Source organism: Daphnia magna, linkage group LG7 (assembly GCF_020631705.1).
Source record: "Daphnia magna isolate NIES linkage group LG7, ASM2063170v1.1, whole genome shotgun sequence".
Taxonomy (NCBI): Eukaryota; Metazoa; Arthropoda; class Branchiopoda; order Diplostraca; family Daphniidae; genus Daphnia; species Daphnia magna.
This window is the reverse complement of record NC_059188.1, coordinates 6,924,601-6,947,791: the sequence shown is the minus strand read 5'-3', so window position 1 is coordinate 6,947,791 and position 23,191 is coordinate 6,924,601. Positions and strand designations below refer to the sequence as shown.

Sequence of the window (23,191 nt, the reverse complement as noted above, 5' to 3'; positions counted from 1 at the left end):
AGTCGGTTTTGGGAGTTGCCACCCCCCGCTAAACAAGCAAATTTGACGCGAGTCCCGGTTGCAGTCCCGATAGTTTCGAAATTATCTACCCACGGGGTAGTAACGTAGAAACGATTAGGACTGTGCGAAGGTTCACGTAAATGGTCAGGTGGGGCATTCTTCTGCTAAGAATTGGGGAAGTAAATCGAAGTTGCCCAGTATACTTGAGTTTTCACACTCATTTTCTTTGTGTACTTTGCGTCCATCAGCATGTACCATAATTCCATTCAATGAGGAACTAACTTCCGCCTCGGTCTACGGACCAAAAAGGAGCACGGGCATGGCCTAGTTGGCAGTTCCCTACGGCGCTCAACCGTGAACTTTTTGAGATCTAAAAAAAAAAAAAAACAAAAAAAAATCTTTTTGCATTATAGTTCCATCTTGAAGTTAATATCATAAGCGTTTTGTTATATTTTGCATTTAGCGTTCGAATACTTTTCTAATCAAAAACTAAACTTTCGGTTCGTTTTGATTAATGATTTGTCACAACTCAAGAAAAGGGGGAAAAACAAAGCACAGTAGGATGTAATCTCATATCAAATGATCATGTAATGCAAATTCGGTGTGCCTGCTCGTCGACTCCCTTGTTTATCGACGCCTGCCAGCGAAAAAAGTGTGAATGGGAGTGTCCTCATGAAGTTTGTGACCACCCCTGTTATGAGTTTTGTAAACGAGCTCCGTGTGACAAACCGTGCAAGAAAATGTTTCGTTGCGGACATACTTGTAATGGTCTTTGCGGTGAAAGTTGCCCGCCCAAATGCCCATCTTGTGCCTACGTTAAAATACCTAACTACAACCCCAAAGCAAGGTACAAACCCCCCACCCCCCCTAAATGGACTTCGAATTCTTGCCTCATCGGTCCCGTGCTACTCACGTGCCACCTAGTGCCAACCGAAGAGAACCTTCCCGGTCTTACGGCGGGACTGATACACGTTCCATTCACGATCCGTGATTAACAATAGACCATACGATTTTTCTATTGTAGCGTTTTTCATATGTAAGTATCTATCTAGCATGAACAAGATTCTATTCAATAGATAATAAAAAAGAAGTAACGAATAAAGTTCATTTGTTATTATTGTCAATTCAGTTTATTCTGTTTGCGAAATTTAACATGAAACGTAAACTTGTGCCATAAAGAGCCGTAGCGTTTTGCCAGTCTCTTTGGTACAGTATAAAAGACTTGATAAAACGTTTTTCGTTTGGTAACGGTGTTGGTTCGCTATAGCGCCGTTACTATGCGTGATACCGTATGCGTTACTAATGAGTGTTTATCTAATGCTAATTGCAGGTCGACGATGGATGAAAGAGTGACGCAAGTTTGAATAACGATTGGAATAATGACCACACTGGCTGGTTAAATGGAAAGCAAAGGCTATAAACTCCAAATGGAGGAAATTAGGTGTCCACATGAATTATAAACGGTGGATTAATAGGACGACCAAACCCATTCTTTTTCACGTTCTCTGCAGTTAACCATCACAAATATGTTTTAATTCTGTTTTATATAAATCAGGCAGAAATGTAAATAAATTCTTGTCGTGACCCTCGGACTGCTCAAAGTTGTGGTGATGATGCGGCTTTAAGAAGTCGGAATGAGCTGCAGCGAGTTCATCTAAGTTAATGTCCGTTAGGGTAGACTATTAGATTTAGCTGTTGATTTATCCAAACGCATAGGGGGGGGAGGGGGGAATAAGCAGCAATAATTGGGAAGGCGCAATCAAGTAAACTAATCTTAAGGGCCGTTTTCAAAATAAGCCCATAACCCCCAAAACAAAAATTTCAAGATTGAAAAATAGCAAAGAAAAACAATCTTTGTTTTTAGGGGTAACATAGCCTTAACCTCATTCGACCTACCCATCAGCCAGTATTCAATCAACATGGCAAATTTTTACATATTTATATCGTTATGCCTGGCGCCTCTCTCTCTGTATTTCACCTTCAGTCTCTCTCGCTCTCTCCTGTCTTCTTCTCTCTCTCTCTTTAAGCCATCACACCTTCGATTGCTGGGCAAAGCCAGCCACACTTTCCCAGCTAGCCATCTACCCCAGAACGTCTGCACTCGTCTTCGCTGTACTAAACTCAATGCCATCCCTTTTTCTTTTTGCTCTTCTTCCCGCTTCTTCCCTCCTTTTCTCTCCGACGACAATCATTCGTCTGTTTCTCTTGAAGTGGATATAACGTTGCCTTCGAATTAGTTTCCCAGAATCCAATTCATAACAATATAAACTAAAATGATTGCTTGAGTTTTTGTTTTGTTTTACATTTTATTCAAAGTCGGCTTCTACGAGAAAAAGAAAAACATTTTTGCAGTGCGCACAGCGACATCATTTACCCCACAATCTAACAAGGCTGAAAAGATTCCGGTGTGATCAGTTCGATCGAAACTAAAATTGCATTTGTACAATACAAAAGCATTTACTAGATTATAACAGAACAGAACGAATCTGTTCAGGCATGAGTCTTCTTGTCGTTTCTGCCGTTTTCTGTCATCTACAGAAAACAAGGCGAATATGACGTGCACAATACGACATACTGAATGTAGTAACCAACCAGCTAGTCATTTTCACTTCCATACAATCGCCAATGTAACGGGCCGAACGACAGCCATCAAAAGATTTCATATTCATAGAAATATGCTACTCATATGCCACCTGGTGGCAACCGAAGAGTAACTTCTAGGTCTTATGGCGGGATTGGTATACATGTTCCAGTCACGATCCGTGAGTGCAACCGTTTCCGTTTCTATTGTAGCATTTTTTGCGTGTCAAAATTTGTTTAGCATAATTGAGATTCTTAATAATAAGTAACACAGCAAGTGACGAATAAAGTTCATTTTTTATTATTGTCAATCTAGTTCACCGTGTTTGCGAAATTTAGCATTAAAGCTAAACTGACGCCATAATGAGCTGCAGCTTTTTTCGATCATCTATGAGACAGTATAAAAGACTTGATGAAGCAAATTTCGTATGGTAAGTATGATAGGTAAGTATACGCTTAGTCGGGTTGGTGCAGTGGTTCGAGTGATATCAGCTTGCAGCTATCACTTGTGACTCCAAATCACGAACCAAGCACACGGTCATTCCTCCAATAATGTGACCGTTCTTAGTGCTCGTTGCATTCGAATCCGTTCGAATCAACGTCCTGACTTTTTCTTTCAGGCACGGGCATGGCCTAGGTGATAGTTCCCGAGGCGATTGAGGTTGGGTTTAATAGTCGTTTGATTTTGATCACAACATTTAGCGTGCACCAAAAATTGGCGACATAGTCTTCAAAGATTCCACGCTGAAAAGGAATAAAGAGTCTGACGATGACTTGCTGTAAAAGCCAATCATGAATTTGAAGAAATGGATACCAAATGATTGCAAAGGTCGCCACTGTGGCAGCGCCAATCTGGACCAAATTCTTTAGTTGGGAGGGAAGTGAGGAACCTTTAGGTTGACAGGAAGCCAGCAAATAGAAGCCAGCAAATAGAAGTATTGCATGATACAACTCCATCTGCTTAAAGTTTAAGGCAGCTGAAAAGGCAATTGCTGCTAACACATTCTTTCCCTGAGAAACAAAAATGATTGCCCACAAGGTCAACCCCAACGAAACACAATTGTACTGAAAATGACCATAATCTATAAGGGTGAGTCCAGAGTGTGAGGACAAAGCAAAGAAAACCCATTTGTACTTATTACTCATCTTCAAGCTTCTAATGTAAAAATAAAGTGCACTGACAAAGAAAATACAATCAGACACAAGGACGGACATCCTCATGAAATATTGGTGGTCAAAGTTTTCAAATCCCTGAGACACATGGAGTTTTACATAGTCTTGGTTGATTTTCTTAGCCACCGATCCAGTTAGGTAGCTTTGATATGCTGTGAGAGGAGGGTAATCCAGTCCCCAGTACAATAAATCATTGTCTGTTGTATTTCTATACCTGATGAGATGGATATCCTATGAATAATATCAGCCAACCTATCTCGACATCAAACCTACCAATCCTGTATGGGTAAGTTAACCGTAATTTCCATCCAATGTCTTTGAGCTTCATAATCTCCAAATTTTGGAGGTTGATTTTTGCCAGAATATGGGAAAACTGAGACACCCAGTTTAATGATGATTGTAGTCAAAGCAATCACTTCTAACTTGTAAGGGACCTCCATAGTGAATCCTTACTACGCTATGACTACTATGACGAAAATCACAAAAAATAAATAACAAAACGAAAAAACCAAACAAAAAAAACAAAAATAGCTGAGTTAATTTAGTGTCTTCAAGTCGCAGCCTGCAATGATGGGTAAAGTATACATTTCAACTTGTCTCATCCTTTTTTGTGTGTTAATATGACAATGCAATTGTTGAGTTAAAGGATTTGTATGTTGTATATAGAGGTGGATTGATTGTTGAAAGTTTTGATGACTGCAATTATGTAACTGATTTATTAAAACCAATGGTTTGATTGCAGCAGCTTTTTATGGTGTTATGCTGCTACTGGCTGTCGTGTCACTGATGGCTGGGTGGACCATGGGTGTGCCGATGGATTCGTCTTCTTCCGAGTACGGTAGTTATTCATACCAGACGACTACTGCTGCGCCGTACTACACCACTGCTGCGCCGTACAACACCACGACGTATGCTGCCCCCAGTTATTACACTACAAAGGCGCCCGAGTACTACCCCACAACATATGCGGCCCCCACTTACTACACCGAGGCTCCCAAGTATTACAGCACCAAGGCTCCTGAATACTACACCACCAAGGCTCCTGAATACTACACCACCACGTATGCAGCTCCGACTTACTATACGGAGGAACCAAAATACTACTCCGCACCGAGCTATTACACAGAAGCGCCAGTATATTACACGACAACGTATGCCACTCCAAGCTACTACACCGAGGCTCCCACCTACTATACCACAAAGGCCCCTGAGTATTACACACGCTTCACCAGTTTACTACACCGAGGCCCCAAAATATTACTCTGCTCCAAGCTACACTGACAACCGTGTCGTACTACACAACTACAGAGGCGCCCAATTATTACGTAGCACCAACTTACTACACTGAAGCCGCCCCATCTTACTACTCCGAGCCGACCTACTACACTGAAGCCCCGAAGAACTACGCTGCCCCAAGTTACTACACCACGACTGCTCCTTCGTACTACGTCGAACCTAGCTACTACACCACAACTTATGCTGCTCAATCTTACTATACTGAGGCTGCTGAATAGGCCTACTACACAACTAAAGCCCCGGAGTATTATACGACGAAAGCTGAATACTACACCACCACTTACGCCGCTCCAGCTTATTACACTGAGGCTCCGCAATACTACACAAAAAAGGCATCCGAATACACAACGTATGGTGCCCCAAGCTACTACACCGAGACCCCCAAGTACTACACCACCACTTACGCTGCTCCAGTTTACTACACTGAGGCTCCCAAATATTCGGCTCCACAATACACTACAACATATGCTGCCCCAAGCTATTATACAGAAGCCCCGAAGTACTACACTACAACATATGCCGCTCCGGTTTACTACACCGAAGCTCCTCAACAACCTATGCTACTCCCGGCTACTACACCGAGGCTCCAGCTTACTACACAACTACCTATGCAACCCCATCCTACTACACTGATGCTCCCAAGTACTATTAATCGTGAAAATTGCGCTGTCCATCAAGCTCGATAATGGAATATTCAGATTTGATTTTATCATTTACAGTCCTCGTTCCAAAATAAGTATTTCCATTTATGCATTCACTAGTCGTTTTCCATACGAATGTTTCCAAATGAATTGTTGAATACAGATACAATGCCGTTAACAAATCCCCTCGTTCTTTTTATTTTGTATCAAATAAAGCTAATGAAAGCGATTTGTTTCCTACAACATTGTAATTGCTGAACGCATTTATACACTAGAACATTAGTGAGATTTACATCATTGGTATTCATCAGTCTGGTATAATTTATATAGCTATTTAGTTGCGTAGCATAGAACATTGCTTCAATTGATTGCATTTGCCAATTAACATTGAATTGGGCAAGGTTGAAATCCACTTATCTTTACCGTTTTTAATTGCGTAGCAGGATGTAGCGTAAAATTTTTTAGTTTGCATTTCCATCACTAATGTTAATTTCCTAATTTCAATCTGAAATTCCCTTAAAATGAAATGCTCAAATATTCGGACTAGATGTTAGAAGTTTTGGTTAGCCAGTTTGGATTTTAGTTATTGAAAAAAAAAAAAAAGAAAAAAAAGGGTTGCGCTAAGCACTTGATTGACTTGCTATCGAGTAACCTCCAGACCTGCCCGGACGGAGATCATATTGCTGTACTATATGATCCACATCGTGACATCAGCTGAGGGCTCTTACCTCTCTATTCAGTCTTGCATTGCAATGGGGGCCAATCCCATTCCAACGCTTGACCTTTCGAGTTGTAATTGGGAGTCAAGTAAGTCTGTATTCATTTGTTGGAAGACAAACCTCTTTTTTCTGTTTCCGACGCCTGTTAAGCATCTTGGTCATGACACAATAAAGTATCGTTTTCCAGCGGAGGAGAATATAAGAAGAATCATGATTGTAGCACACAGTTCCAGCGTTTTCCTTCTCTTGTCCTTACACATAAAAAAAAAAAAAAAAAGGGAAAATAATCTGAATAACAAAGGATGTGTTTGGATTCTCTTGTGTGTGTGTGTGTGTGTGTGTGTGTGATGCTAATCACACAAGTTTCCCTTCTATGGAGGTTTCTGCGTAATTTATATTTTCGACATACACCCACACTCGCTGCATCATATAGTGCAATCGAAAAGGATCAGACACGGCGATGATGTGATCGTTAACGTAAACCAACCTAGCGCAGTTGAAACCATGACGATGTGATTAATAAATTCTGAGAAAAAAGCTACCCAAAATAATTCGGGCGGGAAATAACAGAACACACCCTGGCGGGGTACTTTTGGTGTAACAAGTAATTGCTATCTATATGTTGAAATAAAGATTGCTTGCTTTTGGGTAGATCTAGTGAAGCTTTAGTTTAGAAAATATCTTGTCGTTTTCAAAAAGTTATCACAGCCTCAAATTTCAAATAAAGCTAAGAAATTTATCTACGCAGACTCAAGTCATAGCTACAACTGGATAAGGAATTAAAAGAGGCAATATTACCTTTCTGATTATGATGCAAACTGATGTATTCCAGAATAGGCCAATGTCAGCAGCTCAATTCATTTTCCTCCTGAATTTTTTTCCACATCGGTTGACCTGTAAAGAAAATTAGGCATCAACATCATCAAATCCATTCGTGCGGCACTGGTTAACTGTGTTTGTTATAAAGCTTTGTATACCTAAAAGGCATTGATGTAATCAGATTATAAAGATTAGGCTATATCCAGAATTGACAACACACACGATTAACTTACTAGGATAGCTTGCGTGGAAAGTGTTAACAAAGAGTTGAGCCTCTTCTTCCCCGACTTCCAACTGTTCGGCTAAACTTTTACATCCCATGCCGTAAACAATCCCGTAGCAGATTTGTTTCGCTTTTTGCCTTTCATCGTCTCTGACTTCTTCTTGCTTTTTCTTTTTCCAAACCGATACAATGCCGCGGAAAACATCGTCATCGGGTTGGCTAAGAACAGAACAAAACCTGCGTCTTCGCTCAAATGCGCCAATATTCGAAGTTCCAACTGAGAATAATCCGCCGAAAGCAAGATAGTTCCTATATTTGAAGTACAAACTTTTTAAAAATTGACCTGCCATCAATGCCCAGTTAAGCAGACAGCAGACAGCCATCAAAAGCTTTCATAGAAATATGCTACTCATATGCCACCTGGTGGCAACCGAAGAGTAACTTCTAGGTCTTATGGCGGGATTGGTATACTTGTTCCAGTCACGATCCGTGAGTGCAACCGTTTCCGTTTCTATTGTAGAATTTTTTGCGTGTCAAAATTTGTTTAGCATAATTGAGATTCTTAATAATAAGTAACACAGCAAGTGACGAATAAAGTTCATTTTTTATTATTGTCAATCTAGTTCACCGTGTTTGCGAAATTTAGCATTAAAGCCAAACTGACGCCATAATGAGCTGTAGCTCTTTTGGATCAACTATGAGACAGTATAAAAGACTTGATGAAGCGGTAAGTTTGATAGGTAAGTATTGAAACTCGAGTAGGAAGAAAGTCGGTTTTGGGAGTTGCCACCCCCCGCTAAACAAGTAAATTTGACGTGAGTCTCGGTTGCAGTCCCGATAGTTTCGAAATTATCTACCCACGGGGTAGTTACGTAGAAACGATTAGGACTGTGCGAAGGTTCACGTAAATGGTCAGGTGGGGCATTCTTCTGCTAAGAATTGGGGAAGCAAATCGAACTTGCCCAGTTTACTTGAGTTTTCACACTCATTTTCTTTGTGTACTTTGCGTCCATCAGCAAGTACCATAATTCCATTCAATGAGGAACTAACTTACGCCTCGGTCTACGGACCAAAAAGGAGCACGGGCATGGCCTAGGTGGCAGTTCCCTACGACGCTCAACCGTGAACTTTTTGAGATCTAAAAAAAATAAACAAAAACTTAAAAAAAAATCTTTTTGCATTATAGTTCCATCTTGAAGTTAATATCATAAGCGTTTTGTTATATTTTGCATTTAGCGTTCGAATACTTTTCTAATCAAAAACTAAACTTTCGGTTCGTTTTGATTAATGATTTGTCACAACTCAAGAAAAGGGGGAAAAACAAAGCACAGTAGGATGTAATCTCATATCAAATGATCATGTAATGCAAATTCGGTGTGCCTGCTCGTCGACTCCCTTGTTTATCGACGCCTGCCAGCGAAAAAAGTGTGAATGGGAGTGTCCTCATGAAGTTTGTGACCACCCCTGTTATGAGTTTTGTAAACGAGCTCCGTGTGACAAACCGTGCAAGAAAATGTTTCGTTGCGGACATACTTGTAATGGTCTTTGCGGTGAAAGTTGCCCGCCCAAATGCCCATCTTGTGCCTACGTTAAAATACCTAATTACAACCCCAAAGCAAGGTACAAACCCCCCCACCCCCCCTAAATGGACTTCGAATTCTTGCCTCATCGGTCCCGTGCTACTCACGTGCTACTCACGTGCCACCTAGTGCCAAGCGAAGAGAACCTTCCCGGTCTTACGGCGGGACTGATACACGTTCCATTCACGATCCGTGATTAACAATAGACCATACGATTTTTCTATTGTAGCGTTCTCATAAACGTCATAAAAAGAGCCGTAGCGTTTTGCCAGTCTCTGTGGTTCAGTATAAAAGACTTGATAAAACGTTTTTCGTTTGGTAACGGTGTTGGTTCGCTATAGCGCCGTTACTATGCGTGATACCGTATGCGTTACTAATGAGTGTTTATCTAATGCTAATTGCAGGTCGACGATGGATGAAAGAGTGACGCAAGTTTGAATAACGATTGGAATAATGACCACACTGGCTGGTTACATGGAAAGCAAAGGCTATAAACTCCAAATGGTGGAAATTAGGTGTCCACATGAATTATAAACGGTGGATTAATAGGACGACCAAACCCATTCTTTTTTCACGTTCTCTGCAGTTAACCATCACAAATATGTTTTAATTCTGTTTTATATAAATCAGGCAGAAATGTAAATAAATTCTTGTCGTGACCCTCGGACTGCTCAAAGTTGTGGTGATGATGCAGCTTTAAGAAGTCGGAATGAGCTGCAGCGAGTTCATCTAACCCACATAGCAACGGGTAATCTTTAAGACATCCAAAGGATATCCGGTAGTCCAAAAGACATCCCGGACTAAAAAAAGATGTCCTTAGGATGTCTTGTTAGGGATATTTTGGTACAAGGACATGCCTGACAAAAAAAAGATGGCTTTAAGATGTCCCGTCAGGCCTACTTTTGGGACAAGACAAAAGAAGACTAAAAATGGATGGCTTAAAGACGTCCTGCCGGGGATACTTTAGGACAAGAGCATGCCAGACCAAAAAAAGATGTCTTTTGGATGTCTTGTCGGGGATACTTTGGGACAGGGACATGACTGACAAAAAAAAGATGTCTTTAAGATGTCCCGTCAGGCCTACTATTGGGACAAGCCAAAAAAAGACAAGAAAAGGATGTCTTTAAGATGTCCAGCCGGAAATACTTTAGGACAAGGGCATGCCAGAACAAAAAAAGATGTCTTTTGGATGTCTTGTCGGGGATACTTTGGGACAGGGACCTGCCTGACAAAATAAAGATGTCTTTAAGATGTCCCATCAGGCCTATAATTGGGACAAGATAAAGGAAGACTAGAAAAGGATGTCTTTAAGATGTCCTGCCGGGGATACTTTAGGACATGGGCCTGCCCGACCAAAAAAAGATGTCTTTAAGAAGTCCTGTCAAGAATACTTTTGGACAAGGCCTTTTCGGACTACAAACAGATGTCTTAAAGATGTCATGTCGAGGATTCTTTTGGACAAGGCAGTTTCAGACTATGGAAAGATGTCTTTAAGATGTCCTGTCAGGGATACTTTTAGATAAGGCCATTTCAGACTAAAAAAAGATTTCTTTAAGATGTCCGCTCAGGACTACCTTGGGACAATGCCATCGAAGACTAAAACAGGAGGTCTCTAAGATGACCGCTCAGGAATCCCTTAGGACAATTCTGTCGAAGGCTAAAAACAGGACGTCTTAACACTAGCAGAACACTTAGATGGCTAGGCAGATATGGCAGATACCATAGAAGTCCATATGACATCACGACATGCTTTGGACATCCTATATATATCCCTATTGTACTACCCAGGATATCCATAGTACAACATTTGGTACCATGGATGTCCATAGGACGTCAGAAGCTGACATCCTTTGGACATCCTATATATATCCCGATGGTACTTCCCAGGATATCCCACACCAGACGTTCAAGGTATGTCCTGCAAGTGACTGTCAAGGGTTCAAGGTATAAAAATAAAAATAAGATTACATGAGCGTTGGTTAGATTTGAACTTCTGGCCCATAGATTCGCAGACTTGTCTCCTACCCCTGTGCCACTACACATAACACAATACTTACAAAATCATCATATAAATAACTTAACATGGAGTATAACAGCTTGTTTTGGGGACCATGGATGTCCATAGGACGTCAGAGGACTTTTTTGGGACAATGCTATCGAAGACTAAAAATGATTGTTTTTAAGATGTCCAGCTATGCCTACTCTAGGACAAGGCGGTTCGAAGACCAAAAAAAGATGTCGTTAGGATGTCCGCTCAAAGACTAACTCGGGTCGGGACACAATAGAAAGACTTAAATAACACGTTCGTAAGACGTCCAAGATCAGGCTATTTCAGGACAAATGAACAAGGGCAAAACTGGATCAGAAAAAGATGTCTTTGAGACGTCTAAACAAGGCAAATTCAGGACAACTTCACCAATGAACTTGAAGACTTAAAAAAGATGTCTTTAGGATGTCCACTCAAAGACTAACTCGGGACATAACACCAAGATTAAAATAAGACGTCCGTAAGACGTATATTCTGAAATGGCTTTACCCAAAAGTATCCCCCAAAGGACATCTTAAAGACATCTTTTTATATTCCGAAATGGCCTTGTCTAAAAGCATCCCCGGCAGGACATCTTAAAAACATCTTTTTATAGTCCAAAACGGTATTGCCCTAGCTGGATAATATTGACCAAATGTTCTACTAGTAAAGACAACTTATATGAAGCAGTTGATATTATATAAGAAACATATCACCTGGAAAACAACTGTTCTACAGACCCACATAGCAACGGGTTATCTTTATGACATCCCAAGGATGTCCGGTTGTCTCGAGGGGGGATGTCCTAAGGATGTCTTTAAAATAATGTTTAAGACTCCTTCGTTTCGTCCAAATGTCCGGGACTAGTACTATCTTTAAGACGTCTATCAAGACAGTTTGAGGACAACTTTAAGTTGTCTTTTGGATGTATAAATGACAACTTTAGATCGTCTTTTTGATTATTTAAAAATATTTTTTGGACATCTTAAAGATTTCCTAAAGACATCTCAATGATATCTTTCTGACTTCTTAAAGATATCCCGATGCCATATTTCTGACTTCCTGAAGACATCTTTAGGTAACCTTTCTGAATCACCAAAGATATTTTTTGGACATACTAAAGATTTCCTAAAGACATCTGAATGCTATCTTTTTGACTTCTTGAAGATATAACGATGCCATCTTTTTGAATTCCTGATATATGTGCTCCCTACAGGAGATCTTAAAGACATCTCTATATAGTCCTAAATTTCCTTGTCCATAACTATCCCTTAGAGGACATCTTAAAGGCATCTCTATGTAGTCCTAAATTGCTTTGTCCATAAGTATCCGCGACAGGACATCTTAAAGACATCTCTAAGTAGTCCTTAATTGCTTTAAAAAGATCCTTCAACGTGAAATGAAGTTAATTGCTGTGTCCATAACTATCCCTTAGAGGACATCTTTAAGACATCTTTATATAATCCTTAATTGCTTTCTCCATAAGTGTCCCTTAGAGGACATCTTAAAGACATCTCTATGTAGTCCTAAATTGCTTTGTCCATAAGTATCCGCGACAGGACATCTTAAAGACATCTCTAAGTAGTCCTTAATTGCTTTAAAAAGATCCTTCAACGTCAAATGAAGTTAAAGTATATATAACTATATATATATATAGTATAGTATTGTATAGTTAAGTATATAGTTAAGTAAGTATTTTATCTTTTAATTAGTTACTTTATTTAACTGATATATTTATCAGCATTGTCATGTTTAAGGTCCATTTAAGTTTTGAGGCTCCCTCTAGTGGATAGTTACATAGAAAATTTTTTAAAAAGTGGCGTCGTCGCACATCAGATCGAGTCTAGCGCCAGACTGCCCCTGAACAAGGAAGAACAATCTCCATCGACCAGTAGGTAATTCCGATGTGGCCAACTCTTGTCCACCAACAAGAGTTACACGGCTTCGGTTTTATACTGGGAAGAGTACGCGGACTATATACAAGAAGGGGGTGGGAGATCTTGACTTTTACATCGAGACCCACCTTCCGTATATAGAGACCAACGTGCATTGTTCCTGATTATACTCCCAATACAATACTCACTTTAACGGTGTGGAACACTGTATTTAGCTCCTCCCAAGAAGCGATAGCAGCGCCATCGCCCGCATACGGGAGAATACCCGTCACCACCTCAGAACTCTTTTAGCTCCTTCTGAGTGACGACATTAAAAATGTCTGCTGCTTCGTTTGAATCTAGCTCTTCAGTTCTACGCCAACGTGCTCTTTTTTCTTCGGCGAATCCTCCTCGTGGGAATTCACCTATCGATTCGCGAGTATCTGTTCCTGATCATGATATTTTATCTATTTTGCCTAATAGTGTTCGTGGCAACTCACGCGATCGAGATAGTCGTCCACGTGATGGCCATGCTCGTAACATCTCAACTAAGCGCGATCGGGATATTCGTCCTCGTGATTGCCATGCTCGTAGCAACTCAACTCAGCGCGATCGAGGCAATCGTCCACGTGGTAGCCCGTCCCGATCACGATCTCGTTCCATCCCGCGTTCGCGTACACGCTCAGCTTCCAGGATTCGGTCTCGCAGCCGTTCGCCAAACGTGGTTGCTGCCAATGAAAAAACGTTTAGCATTTCTGCTTCTAAATCACGTCAGGTTCGTAAGTGGCTAGTTCAAGGCTTACCTAACAGCGAGGCCAAGGCATTGCGCCTGAACTTCAAGCCAGTTTTCGACAGTTCGTTTGATTTATTTTGCCCTAAGCTGGATGATTCCATGGAAAGAAAGTGGCTGAGAGCCATGAACCTGCCTAAATTGAAAGACTTTCAAGAGACTATGTTGAAGTCAATTCAATATCAGATGATAGACTCAATGCGGCCAATGCTGCATGCCTGGAACCAGATGAGAGTGGACGATCCGTTATTGAACAGTGTAGAATCATCTCTCCGTTTAATAGGCTCTGCATTTGCAAATGTCTCCAAGTTGCGACGTGAAAATGTGATTCGCCATGTGGCGCCGTCCATGAAACCATTGCTGAAGGACCCACGGGCATTCTCTTCTCGTGAGTGTGAGCGTTTGTTTGGCTCAAAATTCATTGACGTCATGGTAAAAGAAGTTGATGACGACGCCAAGTTGGCGAAAATCGGACGCGATGGCGGTCCCTCGCACAGCCAGAATGGTGGCGATTCCAATCGGCGCAATGGCGGCCGCAATCAAAGCTCGTACGTCAGCCGTAATAACCAGAGTAGTGGTTTCAACAAAGGCGAGAAGAGTGACAAGGGGAACCCCTACTTCAGGCAGACGGCCCAGGGCGCCAACAACAGGTATGTCTGGTCTCATGGTTTCACACCCCCTATTTTTTTCTGAAAATGTCTCCTGTTCAGTCACATGTTGGGGGTCGTTTGAGCAAGTTCACAGACGCATGGCTCTCTCTCTTTCTGATGATCAATGGATCTTGCCTACGGTTATTCACGGTTATGCCATTGATTTTTGTTCTTTTTTGTTTCTTGTTCGGTGGCCAAACCTTTTTTCTTGGTCTTTTTTCGCGTGTGTATGGGTCTTTGGCGCCGCACCTCAACCTGTCCCGTTCGCTTTGAAGGTTTTTTGGTCGTTGTGGACAAATGAAAGCCATAAGACATTGGCCGTGATGAAAGACGACTGGAATCTGGTGAAGACAACTGGATCGTTTTATTATTGACTCGGAGAAAAGACAGACAAACAGCGGAAACTCTTTTGTTGTCTTGTAATTTTTTGTTGTTTTGCAAAAAAAAAAAAAAAAAAAAAAGAAAATGGGCTTAGATCACAATTGGTGGTTTGCCCGTTGTCTTGCTGTGGTGGTCATGGTAGCGATTCCTACGGCAGTTGAAACTTTTTTGCCCGTCCATGTGCCAATGCGACGACAGTCTACTAGAGACCAGCTGTTCTGGCTCGAAACTCGATTCTGTGCCCATCTTGTTGAATCCTTCGTTTGCCGGACTCGCATCGCCCACCGTCCTCGATCTCAGCGCTAATCGGCTCACTCGACTGACGGATGACCTGTTCGCCGAACTACCTTCGCTGGTCACGCTCATCCTCAGTGGCAATAAAATTCAAACGGTGGCCAGCGGAGCGTTCAATTCGCCCCGCAAACGGCACACGCTGCGTCTCGAAGACAATAATTTGGGTAACGTCCCTACGGCCTCTCTAGTTCCCCTGGCCGCTGGTTTGCGATCGTTGTATCTCGGCAAAAAAATCTGATTGAGACGTTAGAAGACGGAGCGTTCCGTCATCTTGCCCGTTTACGGCTGTTGGCCCTTAACGACAACGCCATTGACCGCGTCGATACTCTGGCATTCGACTCGCTCGTTTCGCTCGATGCGCTGGATCTCAGTAACAATCGATTGGATGGACCCATTGAGGCTTTTACGACCGTTTCGCCGTTGACCCATCTGGATTTGTCTGGTAATATGTGGCGCCATTTGCCGGCCAACTTCTTGTCCGGCCTGCCGCGTCTCCAGACGCTCATCGTTTTTTCACAAGACGCGGCCGCCATCACCAATGGATCTGTCGTTTCAACCACCGCGAGTTAGTTGATACCACGGTAACGGTAGCAGTATTATCTCAAATAAGTTCCGAGTGATTGATCTTTAAAGTCACCGTTAAAGTGAGTATTGTATTGGGAGTATAATTGTTAATTCCACGAGGTCGCGAAGCGACCGAAGTGGAATTTTAATTAGAGGACTAATTAAAATATGAGACTTTAACGGTCTCTATTTCCCACCCGCCACCCATTTAATTAATCATTAAAAAAAAAAAAAAAAAAAATAATTTTTTTCTTTTGTTTTTCCTTTCAGAGGTGGCAACAAAAACTTCAAGTACAACCAACGCAGCTAATCACCGGGTTGTCTTGTTCCAGAGGTCAAGAACTTTTAAGAAGTCATTCATTTGTTTTGTTTATTCATGTTCTAACCTCTTACACCCCTCGAACTTATTTGTGTTTCATATGTAAAGAGTTCTGAGGTGGTGACGGGTATTCTCCCGTATGCGGGCGATGGCGCTGCTATCGCTTCTTGGGAGGAGCTAAATACAGTGTTCCACACCGTTAAAGTCTCATATTTTAATTAGTCCTCTAATTAAAATTCCACTTCGGTCGCTTCGCGACCTCGTGGAATTAACAATTTCATACTCACTTTCCCCGAGATTCGAACTCAGGCCCTCTACCATGGTAAGCGTACTCGTTAACCCACCATCTGTGAGGGTACATTTACTATCGTACAAGGAATAGAGTTAAATGTTTTTAAATAAAATATAAATAAACCATTGATAGTATAGTTATGGACAAAGCAATTTAGGACTGTATAGAGATGTCTTTAAGATGTCCTATAAGGGATACTTATGGACAAAGCAATTTATGACTATATGAAGATGTCTTTCAGATGTCCTGAAAGGGATACTTATGGACAAAGAAATTAAGGACAATATAAAGATGTCTTTAAGATGTCCTATAAGAGATAATTATGGACGAAACGATTGAGGACTATATAGAGATGTCATTAAGATATCCGGTAGGGGACAGTTATGGACAAGGAAATTAAGGACTATATAGAGATGTCTTTAAGATGTCCTATAAGGGACACTTATGGAGAAAGCAATTAAGGACAATATAAAGATGTCCTTAAGATGTCCTGTAAGGAATATTTATGTACAAAGAAATTAAGGACGATATAAAGATGTCTTTAAGATGTCCTATAAGAGATAATTATGGACGAAGCAATTGAGGACTATATAGAGATGTCACTAAGATGTCCGGTAGGGGACAGTTATGGACAAAGAAATTAAGGGCTATATAAAGAAGTCTTTAAGATGTCCTCTAAGAGATGGTTATGGACAAAGGAATTTAGGACTATATAGAGATGACTTTAAGATGTCCTGTAGGGGACACTTATAGCCAAAGCAATTTAGGACTATATAGAGATGTCTCTAAGATGTCCGTCCAGGACTACCTTTGAATAAAGCTGTCGAAGACTAAAAAAGAAATTCTTAAATATCCATGAGCAAGACTAAGTCGGGACTTGACAATGATACTAACTCAGTAAAAAATCCATAGGTCAGTTCAATAAGTACTTTGATTTGATTATTTATGTACTAAAGTGGCATAATGGTTAGGATACTAAGCCAAGGAGTCAGAGGTCTGCAGTTCGAATCCAACAATCTACGTAAGTAAAATATCTCGTCTTAATACACTATAAAATTATATGTGAAAGCGTCTTAATACAGCCTAAAAATATATGTCAAGCGTTCTTAAACATGTTGTAATATAATAAATATGTGCAGATGAATTAAGAACTGACAAATGGACCAAATAAGAAATAAGACAACAATCCCGCAAGAATTTCGAAATTTTTTTGTAATGACAAACAGATGGCTTTAAGAAGTCATAAAGATATCATTAAGATGTCTTGAGGAAGTCTTTAAGATGTCCCAAAAATATCTTTGGTGAATCAGAAAGATGACCTAAAGATGTCTTCAGGAAGTCAAAAAGATGGAATCGGGATATCTTTAAGAAGTCAGAAAGATATCATTGAGATGTCTTTAGGAAATCTTTAAGATGTCCAAAAAATGTTGTTAGTGAATCAGAAAGGTGACCTAAAGATGTCTTCAGGAAGTCAGAAAGATGGAATCGGGATATCTTTAAGAAGTCAGAAAGATATCATTGAGATGTCTTTAGGAAATCTTTAAGATGTCAAAAAAATATCGTTAGTGAATCAGAAAGGTGACCTAAAGATGTCTTCAGGAAGTCAGAAAGATGGAATCGGGATATCTTTAAGAAGTCAGAAAGATATCATTAAGATAACTTAAGGAAATCTTTAAGATGTCAAAAAAATATCTTTGGTGAATCAGAAAGCGGACCTAAAGATGTCTTCAGGAAGTCAAAAAGATGGCATCGGGATATCTTTAAGAAGTCAGAAAGATATCATTGAGATGTCTTTATGAAATCTTTAAGATGTCCAAAAAATATCTTTGGTGAATCAGAAAGATGACCTAAAGATGTCTTCAGGAAGTCACAAAGATGGAATCGGGATATCTTTAAGAAATCAGAAAGATATCATTGAGATGTCTTTAGGGAATCTTTAAGATGTCCAAAAAATATCTTTGGTGAATCAGAAAGGTGACCTAAAGATGTCTTCAGGAAGTCAGAAAGATTGCTTCAGGATATCTTTAAGAAATCAGAAAGATATCATTGAGATGTCTTTAGGAAATCTTTAAGATGTCCAAAAAATATCTTTGGTTATTTAGAAAGATGACCTAAAGATGTCTTCAGGAAGTCAGAAAGATGGCTTTAGGATATCTTTAAGAAATCAAAAAAATATCATTGAGATGTCTTTAGGAAATCTTTAAGATGTCCAAAAAATATCTTTGGTGATTTAGAAAGATGACCTAAAGATGTCTTCAAGAAGTCAGAAAGATGGCTTCAGGATATCTTGAAGAAATCAAAAAAATATCATTGAGATGTCTTTAGGAAATCTTTAAGATGTCCAAAAAATATCTTTGGTGATTTAGAAAGATGACCTAAAGATGTCTTCAGGAAATCAGAAAGATGGCTTCAGGATATCTTTAAGAAATCAGAACGATATTATTGAGATGTCTTTGGGAAATCTTTAAGATGTCCAAAAAATATCTTTAAGTAATCAAAAAGACGATCTAAAGTTGTCTTTCATACATCCAAAAGACAACTTAAAGTTGTCCTCAAACTGTCTTGATAGACGTCTTAAAGAAAGTACTATAGTCCCGGACATTTGGACGAAACGAAGGAGTCTTAAACATTATTTTAAAGACATCCTTAGGACATCCCCCCTCGAGACAACCGGACATCCTTTGGATGTCATAAAGATAACCCGTTGCTATGTGGGAAGTTAATGTCCGTTAGGGTAGACTATTAGATTTAGCTGTTGATTTATCCAAACGCATGGGGGGGGGGAATAAGCAGCAATAATTGGGAAGGCGCAATCAAGTAAACTAATCTTAAGGGCCGTTTTCAAAATAAGCCCATAACCCCCAAAAACAAAAATTTCAAGATTGAAAAATAGCAAAGAAAAACAATCTTTGTTTTTGGGGGTAACATAGCCTTAACCTCATTCGACCTACCCATCAGCCAGTATTCAATCAACATGGCAAATTTTTACATATTTATATCGTTATGCCTGGCGCCTCTCTCTCTGTATTTCACCTTCAGTCTTTCTCGCTCTCTCCTGTCTTCTTCTCTCTCTCTCTTTAAGCCATCACACCTTCGATTGCTGGGCAAAGCCAGCCACACTTTCCCAGCTAGCCATCTACCCCAGAACGTCTGCACTCGTCTTCGCTGTACTAAACTCAATGCCATCCCTTTTTCTTTTTGCTCTTCTTCCCGCTTCTTCCCTCCTTTTCTCTCCGACGACAATCATTCGTCTGTTTCTCTTGAAGTGGATATAACGTTGCCTTCGAATTAGTTTCCCAGAATCCAATTCATAACAATATAAACTAAAATGATTGCTTGAGTTTTTGTTTTGTTTTACATTTTATTCAAAGTCGGCTTCTACGAGAAAAAGAAAAACATTTTTGCAGTGGGCACAGTGACATCATTTACCCCACAATCTAACAAGGCTGAAAAGATTCCGGTGTGATCAGTTCGATCGAAACTAAAATTGCATTTGTACAATACAAAAGCATTTACTAGATTATAACAGAACAGAACGAATCTGTTCAGGCATGAGTCTTCTTGTCGTTTCTGCCGTTTTCTGTCATCTACAGAAAACAAGCCGAATATGACGTGCACAATACGACATACTGACTGTAGTAACCAACCAGCTAGTCATTTTCACTTCCATACAATCGCCAATGTAACGGGCCGAAAGACAGCCATCAAAAGATTTCATAGAAATATGCTACTCATATGCCACCTGGTGGCAACCGAAGAGTAACTTCTAGGTCTTATGGCGGGATTGGTATACATGTTCCAGTCACGATCCGTGAGTGCAACCGTTTCCGTTTCTATTGTAGCATTTTTTGCGTGTCAAAATTTGTTTAGCATAATTGAGATTCTTAATAATAAGTAACACAGCAAGTGACGAATAAAGTTCATTTTTTATTATTGTCAATCTAGTTCACCGTGTTTGCGAAATTTAGCATTAAAGCTAAACTGACGCCATAATGAGCTGCAGCTTTTTTCGATCATCTATGAGACAGTATAAAAGACTTGATGAAGCAAATTTCGTATGGTAAGTATGATAGGTAAGTATACGCTTAGTCGGGTTGGTGCAGTGGTTCGAGTGATATCAGCTTGCAGCTATCACTTGTGACTCCAAATCACGAACCAAGCACACGGTCATTCCTCCAATAATGTGACCGTACTTAGTGCTCGTTGCATTCGAATCCGTTCGAATCAACGTCCTGACTTTTTCTTTCAGGCACGGGCATGGCCTAGGTGATAGTTCCCGGCGGCGCTTAACCGTGATTAGTCTCAATATTTTTTGAACGTCTTCTAAGACACTTTAAGTGTCAAGAAAAATTTAAAGCTTGCTGGTCTTAGTTTACGACCTATCATAAATTTACAAAAAACAAAAGCAAAATAACAAACAAACAAACAAAAAAACATTAAAAAAACTGTCCCTGCATTGTGGAGCATTGGATACGAATGGTGCAGGTTAGGCGGACAATCAATTTCGAAAGTCTCTGTTATTAAGCAAACTATCTACGGAATAATTCCAAAAGTATATAATAACAGACACAACAAGAAACACCTAACCGTAATATTTTACTTCTCTGCACTTGTAAATACTTAACAGTATGTATGATGACGAAAATGGCCTGATTGAGCCTTTTATCGGCTTATAATATTACGACAAAAAACATAGGCTAGGTGATCCTTGCTACGTAGCCGGTACGTTTACGGTGTGATACAGCCACGAAATTTTCAAGGGATTTAAATCTGGAATTAGCATCCTAGCCACTTACAACAACGCCAAAAATTTGCGTTTTACAACGGCTACTGCCCAAGTTAAATTCGTTTTTTATTGCTGTGGACATTTTTTAAAAACCACACCTCGTGACTCGACTCATTTAATTAAGTATTTCTTAATTTATAGGTGACAGCTATGTCTAGCAAACAAGATAAAACAATATGTGGTCATGTGTTTCGGTTTCTTTAGATAACTCGACAACGAGATCAACATAAATTTAACTGAAACTGGATCGGCTGGTGTAATAGCGAACCAGACACGAAGGCAAAAAGAGTCGGTGCTTAGGATTGGTGCAGCTTCCACCATGAGATTCTTAAACATTTTATTTGTTGTATCTTTTGGAATCGTCTTTGGAGAAGTAAACTCTCAGCTTCTTTATTCGAATGGATCGAACTATGAGTAAATTCGTTTAACATGTATTTTCTTACACATACAGGACATACCGACTTTGCTTCCAGTTGAGCCATTTGATCCAAATAGTGATGCCGCTCGACTAGACGATGCAATGAGTGGTTTGGGAACTGACGAAGACAAAATTATTAGTGTTCTTTGCTATCGAACCGCATCGCAAAGGGACGTGATCACGACTACTTACAACAACCAATATGGCGTACGTAAACTAGATTGTCATATTTACATTTTTCTATGTAGCAAAATGTACATTTCTCTGCTGAACATTTGGTTAGAGTTTGGCCAGTGATCTGGAATCCGAAGTAACTGGTAACTTCAAAATACTGTCTGTTATGCTTACTCACAGTATGATCAAGTTCCTAAGCATTGAACTCCACGAAACAATGGATGCACCTGGGACAGACGAACCGTCGCTGACCGAAGTAATGATAAGTAGGTCCAACCAAGAACTAGCGGACATTCAGACGTTCTTCAACAGCTGTAAGTTCTTCTCGAAAGATCAAGGATAACATATTGAAAAATACATTGCATTGGCTATCTCAGATTATGGACATACCCTAGTGTCTGAAATCGAATCGGATACGTCTGGCCCTTACCGCCGACTTTTGATACAGATGGCAGAGGTAAATACGAATTGAAATAAGATCTTAGTGTTCACTCAAATAAAACAAGTAAGAATCCTGCTGAATTCATAGGGACGCAGGGATGAAACTAATCTTGTCGATATGGCTGCAGTTCAGAAAGATGTCGACGATTTGTACGAAGGAGGTAGGATTCATATCAAAATGTATTTCTAGTGACATACGTATAGAAGTTGAAAAGAGTTATCCATGTATGAATTTATATTCAGGTCCCGCCATGGAAGGAACCAACGAGGCTGTTTACGTAGACATTTTTTCGTTGCGCAATTATGTTCACCTGGACCAAGTTGCCATCCTTTACGAGTCCACTTACAAGATCCCGCTCAGCACCGTTGTCACCACTGAATTTGCGGACGATATGGCAAATGCGCTCGTATCCATCTGTAAGTATATAATGCGTTTTCGACTGACATTGATCACTATATTCACCATCTTTATTTTGTTTCAAGTGCAATATAGTAGCGATAAAGCCGTCTACTTCTCGTCGCGCTTCTTCACCTCTATTGCTGGCGCTGGTACAGCAGATCGTGATCTGATGCGTTTAACAGTCAGTCGTTGCGAGATTGACCTCGGCAATATCAAGAATGCATATCAAACAGTATACGGAGAATCACTCAGCAGCGCAGTTTCGGTAAGCAGAAACGGCCTACAAAATGTTTAAGAAAATTATGCTTTTCCAAAAATTGCTGATGTAACAATGCTTGTTTTATTTCGTTTCTTACAACAGAGTGACACTTCTGGATCTTACCGTACAGCGTTACTTGCACTGATTGAATAACAAATTTATACTGGCTTCAATATTTCTTTGCATACTACTAGTTAATACAAAGAAGTTACTAGTTACTACTACTAGTTAATACTAGAGAACAAAATAAAATTCTTTACAACCCTTAATTTTGGTGAATTTTTCAATGATGTTTCAAATTGATGCAGCCCTTCAAACTAAAACCCTGCTTTTGCGTAGATGAAAACTGAGCATGAAGATAGGCATACTAACTCTTATCCATTAAACCTGCAACAATTTCTAAGCATGCTTTGAAACAGTTGCTTTTTCCTAATTAGCTTTTCGCATACGCTTTTGATCTGCGAAATGCTACCGATCACATCGATTACATTA

At 40.1% G+C, this 23,191-nt stretch overlaps 5 protein-coding genes, 1 long non-coding RNA gene and 1 pseudogene across 10 annotated transcripts; 4 read left to right on the top strand and 3 right to left on the bottom strand.

Moving 5' to 3' along the window:
- Positions 1-2,858: 2,858 nt before the first annotated feature.
- Positions 2,859-4,517, bottom strand: LOC123474393 (dolichyl pyrophosphate Man9GlcNAc2 alpha-1,3-glucosyltransferase-like). 3 transcript variants are annotated; one of them, XR_006649199.1, is made up of 3 exons: positions 4,027-4,517; positions 3,035-3,967; positions 2,859-2,968 (listed from the first exon to the last, which is right to left on the bottom strand). XR_006649199.1 is itself a non-coding variant. In XM_045176512.1 (3 exons), the coding sequence occupies exons 1-3, from the start codon at positions 4,191-4,193 to the stop codon at positions 3,279-3,281; spliced, it is 786 nt and encodes a 261-aa protein (XP_045032447.1). In that variant the 5' UTR covers positions 4,194-4,517; the 3' UTR covers positions 3,189-3,278. The 3 variants fall into 3 exon arrangements, 2 of the variants coding, with proteins under 2 accessions (XP_045032446.1, XP_045032447.1); XM_045176512.1 differs by lacking the exon at positions 2,859-2,968 and having other exon boundaries at positions 3,189-3,324; positions 3,395-3,967; XM_045176511.1 differs by having other exon boundaries at positions 2,859-3,967.
- LOC123474498 lies at positions 4,324-5,914 on the top strand (annotated as a pseudogene).
- Positions 5,915-6,660: 746 nt separating this feature from the next.
- Positions 6,661-7,850, bottom strand: LOC123474401 (DNA polymerase theta-like). Of its 3 annotated transcripts, none has more exons than XR_006649203.1 (2): positions 7,387-7,850; positions 6,661-7,303 (listed from the first exon to the last, which is right to left on the bottom strand). XR_006649203.1 is itself a non-coding variant. In XM_045176527.1 (2 exons), the coding sequence occupies exons 1-2, from the start codon at positions 7,832-7,834 to the stop codon at positions 7,316-7,318; spliced, it is 444 nt and encodes a 147-aa protein (XP_045032462.1). In that variant the 5' UTR covers positions 7,835-7,843; the 3' UTR covers positions 6,661-7,315. The 3 variants fall into 3 exon arrangements, 2 of the variants coding, with proteins under 2 accessions (XP_045032462.1, XP_045032463.1); XM_045176527.1 differs by having other exon boundaries at positions 6,661-7,386; positions 7,462-7,843; XM_045176528.1 differs by having other exon boundaries at positions 7,216-7,303; positions 7,462-7,842.
- Positions 7,851-13,252: 5,402 nt separating this feature from the next.
- LOC116934519 lies at positions 13,253-16,127 on the top strand. The gene is made up of 2 exons (XM_045175900.1): positions 13,253-14,371; positions 15,881-16,127. The coding sequence occupies exons 1-2, from the start codon at positions 13,269-13,271 to the stop codon at positions 15,918-15,920; spliced, it is 1,143 nt and encodes a 380-aa protein (XP_045031835.1). The 5' UTR covers positions 13,253-13,268; the 3' UTR covers positions 15,921-16,127.
- LOC123474071 (leucine-rich repeat and transmembrane domain-containing protein 2-like) lies at positions 14,823-15,360 on the top strand. Its single transcript, XM_045175901.1, has one exon. It carries the CDS (start codon positions 14,931-14,933, stop codon positions 15,282-15,284), a length of 354 nt encoding a protein of 117 aa, XP_045031836.1. The 5' UTR covers positions 14,823-14,930; the 3' UTR covers positions 15,285-15,360.
- A 4,001-nt stretch (positions 16,128-20,128) lies between the features above and the next one.
- Positions 20,129-20,559, bottom strand: LOC123474763. The gene is made up of 2 exons (XR_006649792.1): positions 20,305-20,559; positions 20,129-20,238 (listed from the first exon to the last, which is right to left on the bottom strand). It is a non-coding gene; the product is annotated as an uncharacterized LOC123474763 (long non-coding RNA).
- Positions 20,560-21,229: 670 nt separating this feature from the next.
- LOC116934589 (annexin A4) lies at positions 21,230-22,968 on the top strand. The gene is made up of 8 exons (XM_045177333.1): positions 21,230-21,380; positions 21,459-21,632; positions 21,709-21,913; positions 21,977-22,056; positions 22,129-22,201; positions 22,284-22,457; positions 22,524-22,705; positions 22,802-22,968. Exons 1-8 carry the CDS (start codon positions 21,327-21,329, stop codon positions 22,850-22,852), a joined length of 993 nt encoding a protein of 330 aa, XP_045033268.1. The 5' UTR covers positions 21,230-21,326; the 3' UTR covers positions 22,853-22,968.
- The last annotated feature ends 223 nt before the right edge of the window (positions 22,969-23,191 follow it).

Excerpts from the sequence above, each read along its gene's own strand:
- LOC123474393 (XM_045176511.1), bottom strand. The coding sequence starts at position 4,193 with ATGGAGGTCCCTTACAAGTTAGAAGTGATTGCTTTGACTACAATCATC. Across the intron at positions 3,968-4,026 it reads AACTTACCCATACAGGATTG|GTATAGAAATACAACAGACA; the intron begins GTAGGTTTGATG and ends CCATCTCATCAG.
- LOC123474401 (XM_045176527.1), bottom strand. The coding sequence starts at position 7,834 with ATGGCTGTCTGCTGTCTGCTTAACTGGGCATTGATGGCAGGTCAATTT. Across the intron at positions 7,387-7,461 it reads TTTCCACGCAAGCTATCCTA|GTATACAAAGCTTTATAACA; the intron begins GTAAGTTAATCG and ends AATGCCTTTTAG.
- LOC116934519 (XM_045175900.1), top strand. The coding sequence starts at position 13,269 with ATGTCTGCTGCTTCGTTTGAATCTAGCTCTTCAGTTCTACGCCAACGT. Across the intron at positions 14,372-15,880 it reads GCCCAGGGCGCCAACAACAG|AGGTGGCAACAAAAACTTCA; the intron begins GTATGTCTGGTC and ends TTTTCCTTTCAG.
- LOC123474071 (XM_045175901.1), top strand. The coding sequence starts at position 14,931 with ATGTGCCAATGCGACGACAGTCTACTAGAGACCAGCTGTTCTGGCTCG.
- LOC116934589 (XM_045177333.1), top strand. The coding sequence starts at position 21,327 with ATGAGATTCTTAAACATTTTATTTGTTGTATCTTTTGGAATCGTCTTT. Across the intron at positions 22,057-22,128 it reads TTTTGATACAGATGGCAGAG|GGACGCAGGGATGAAACTAA; the intron begins GTAAATACGAAT and ends CTGAATTCATAG. Across the intron at positions 22,458-22,523 it reads AAATGCGCTCGTATCCATCT|TGCAATATAGTAGCGATAAA; the intron begins GTAAGTATATAA and ends TTTTGTTTCAAG.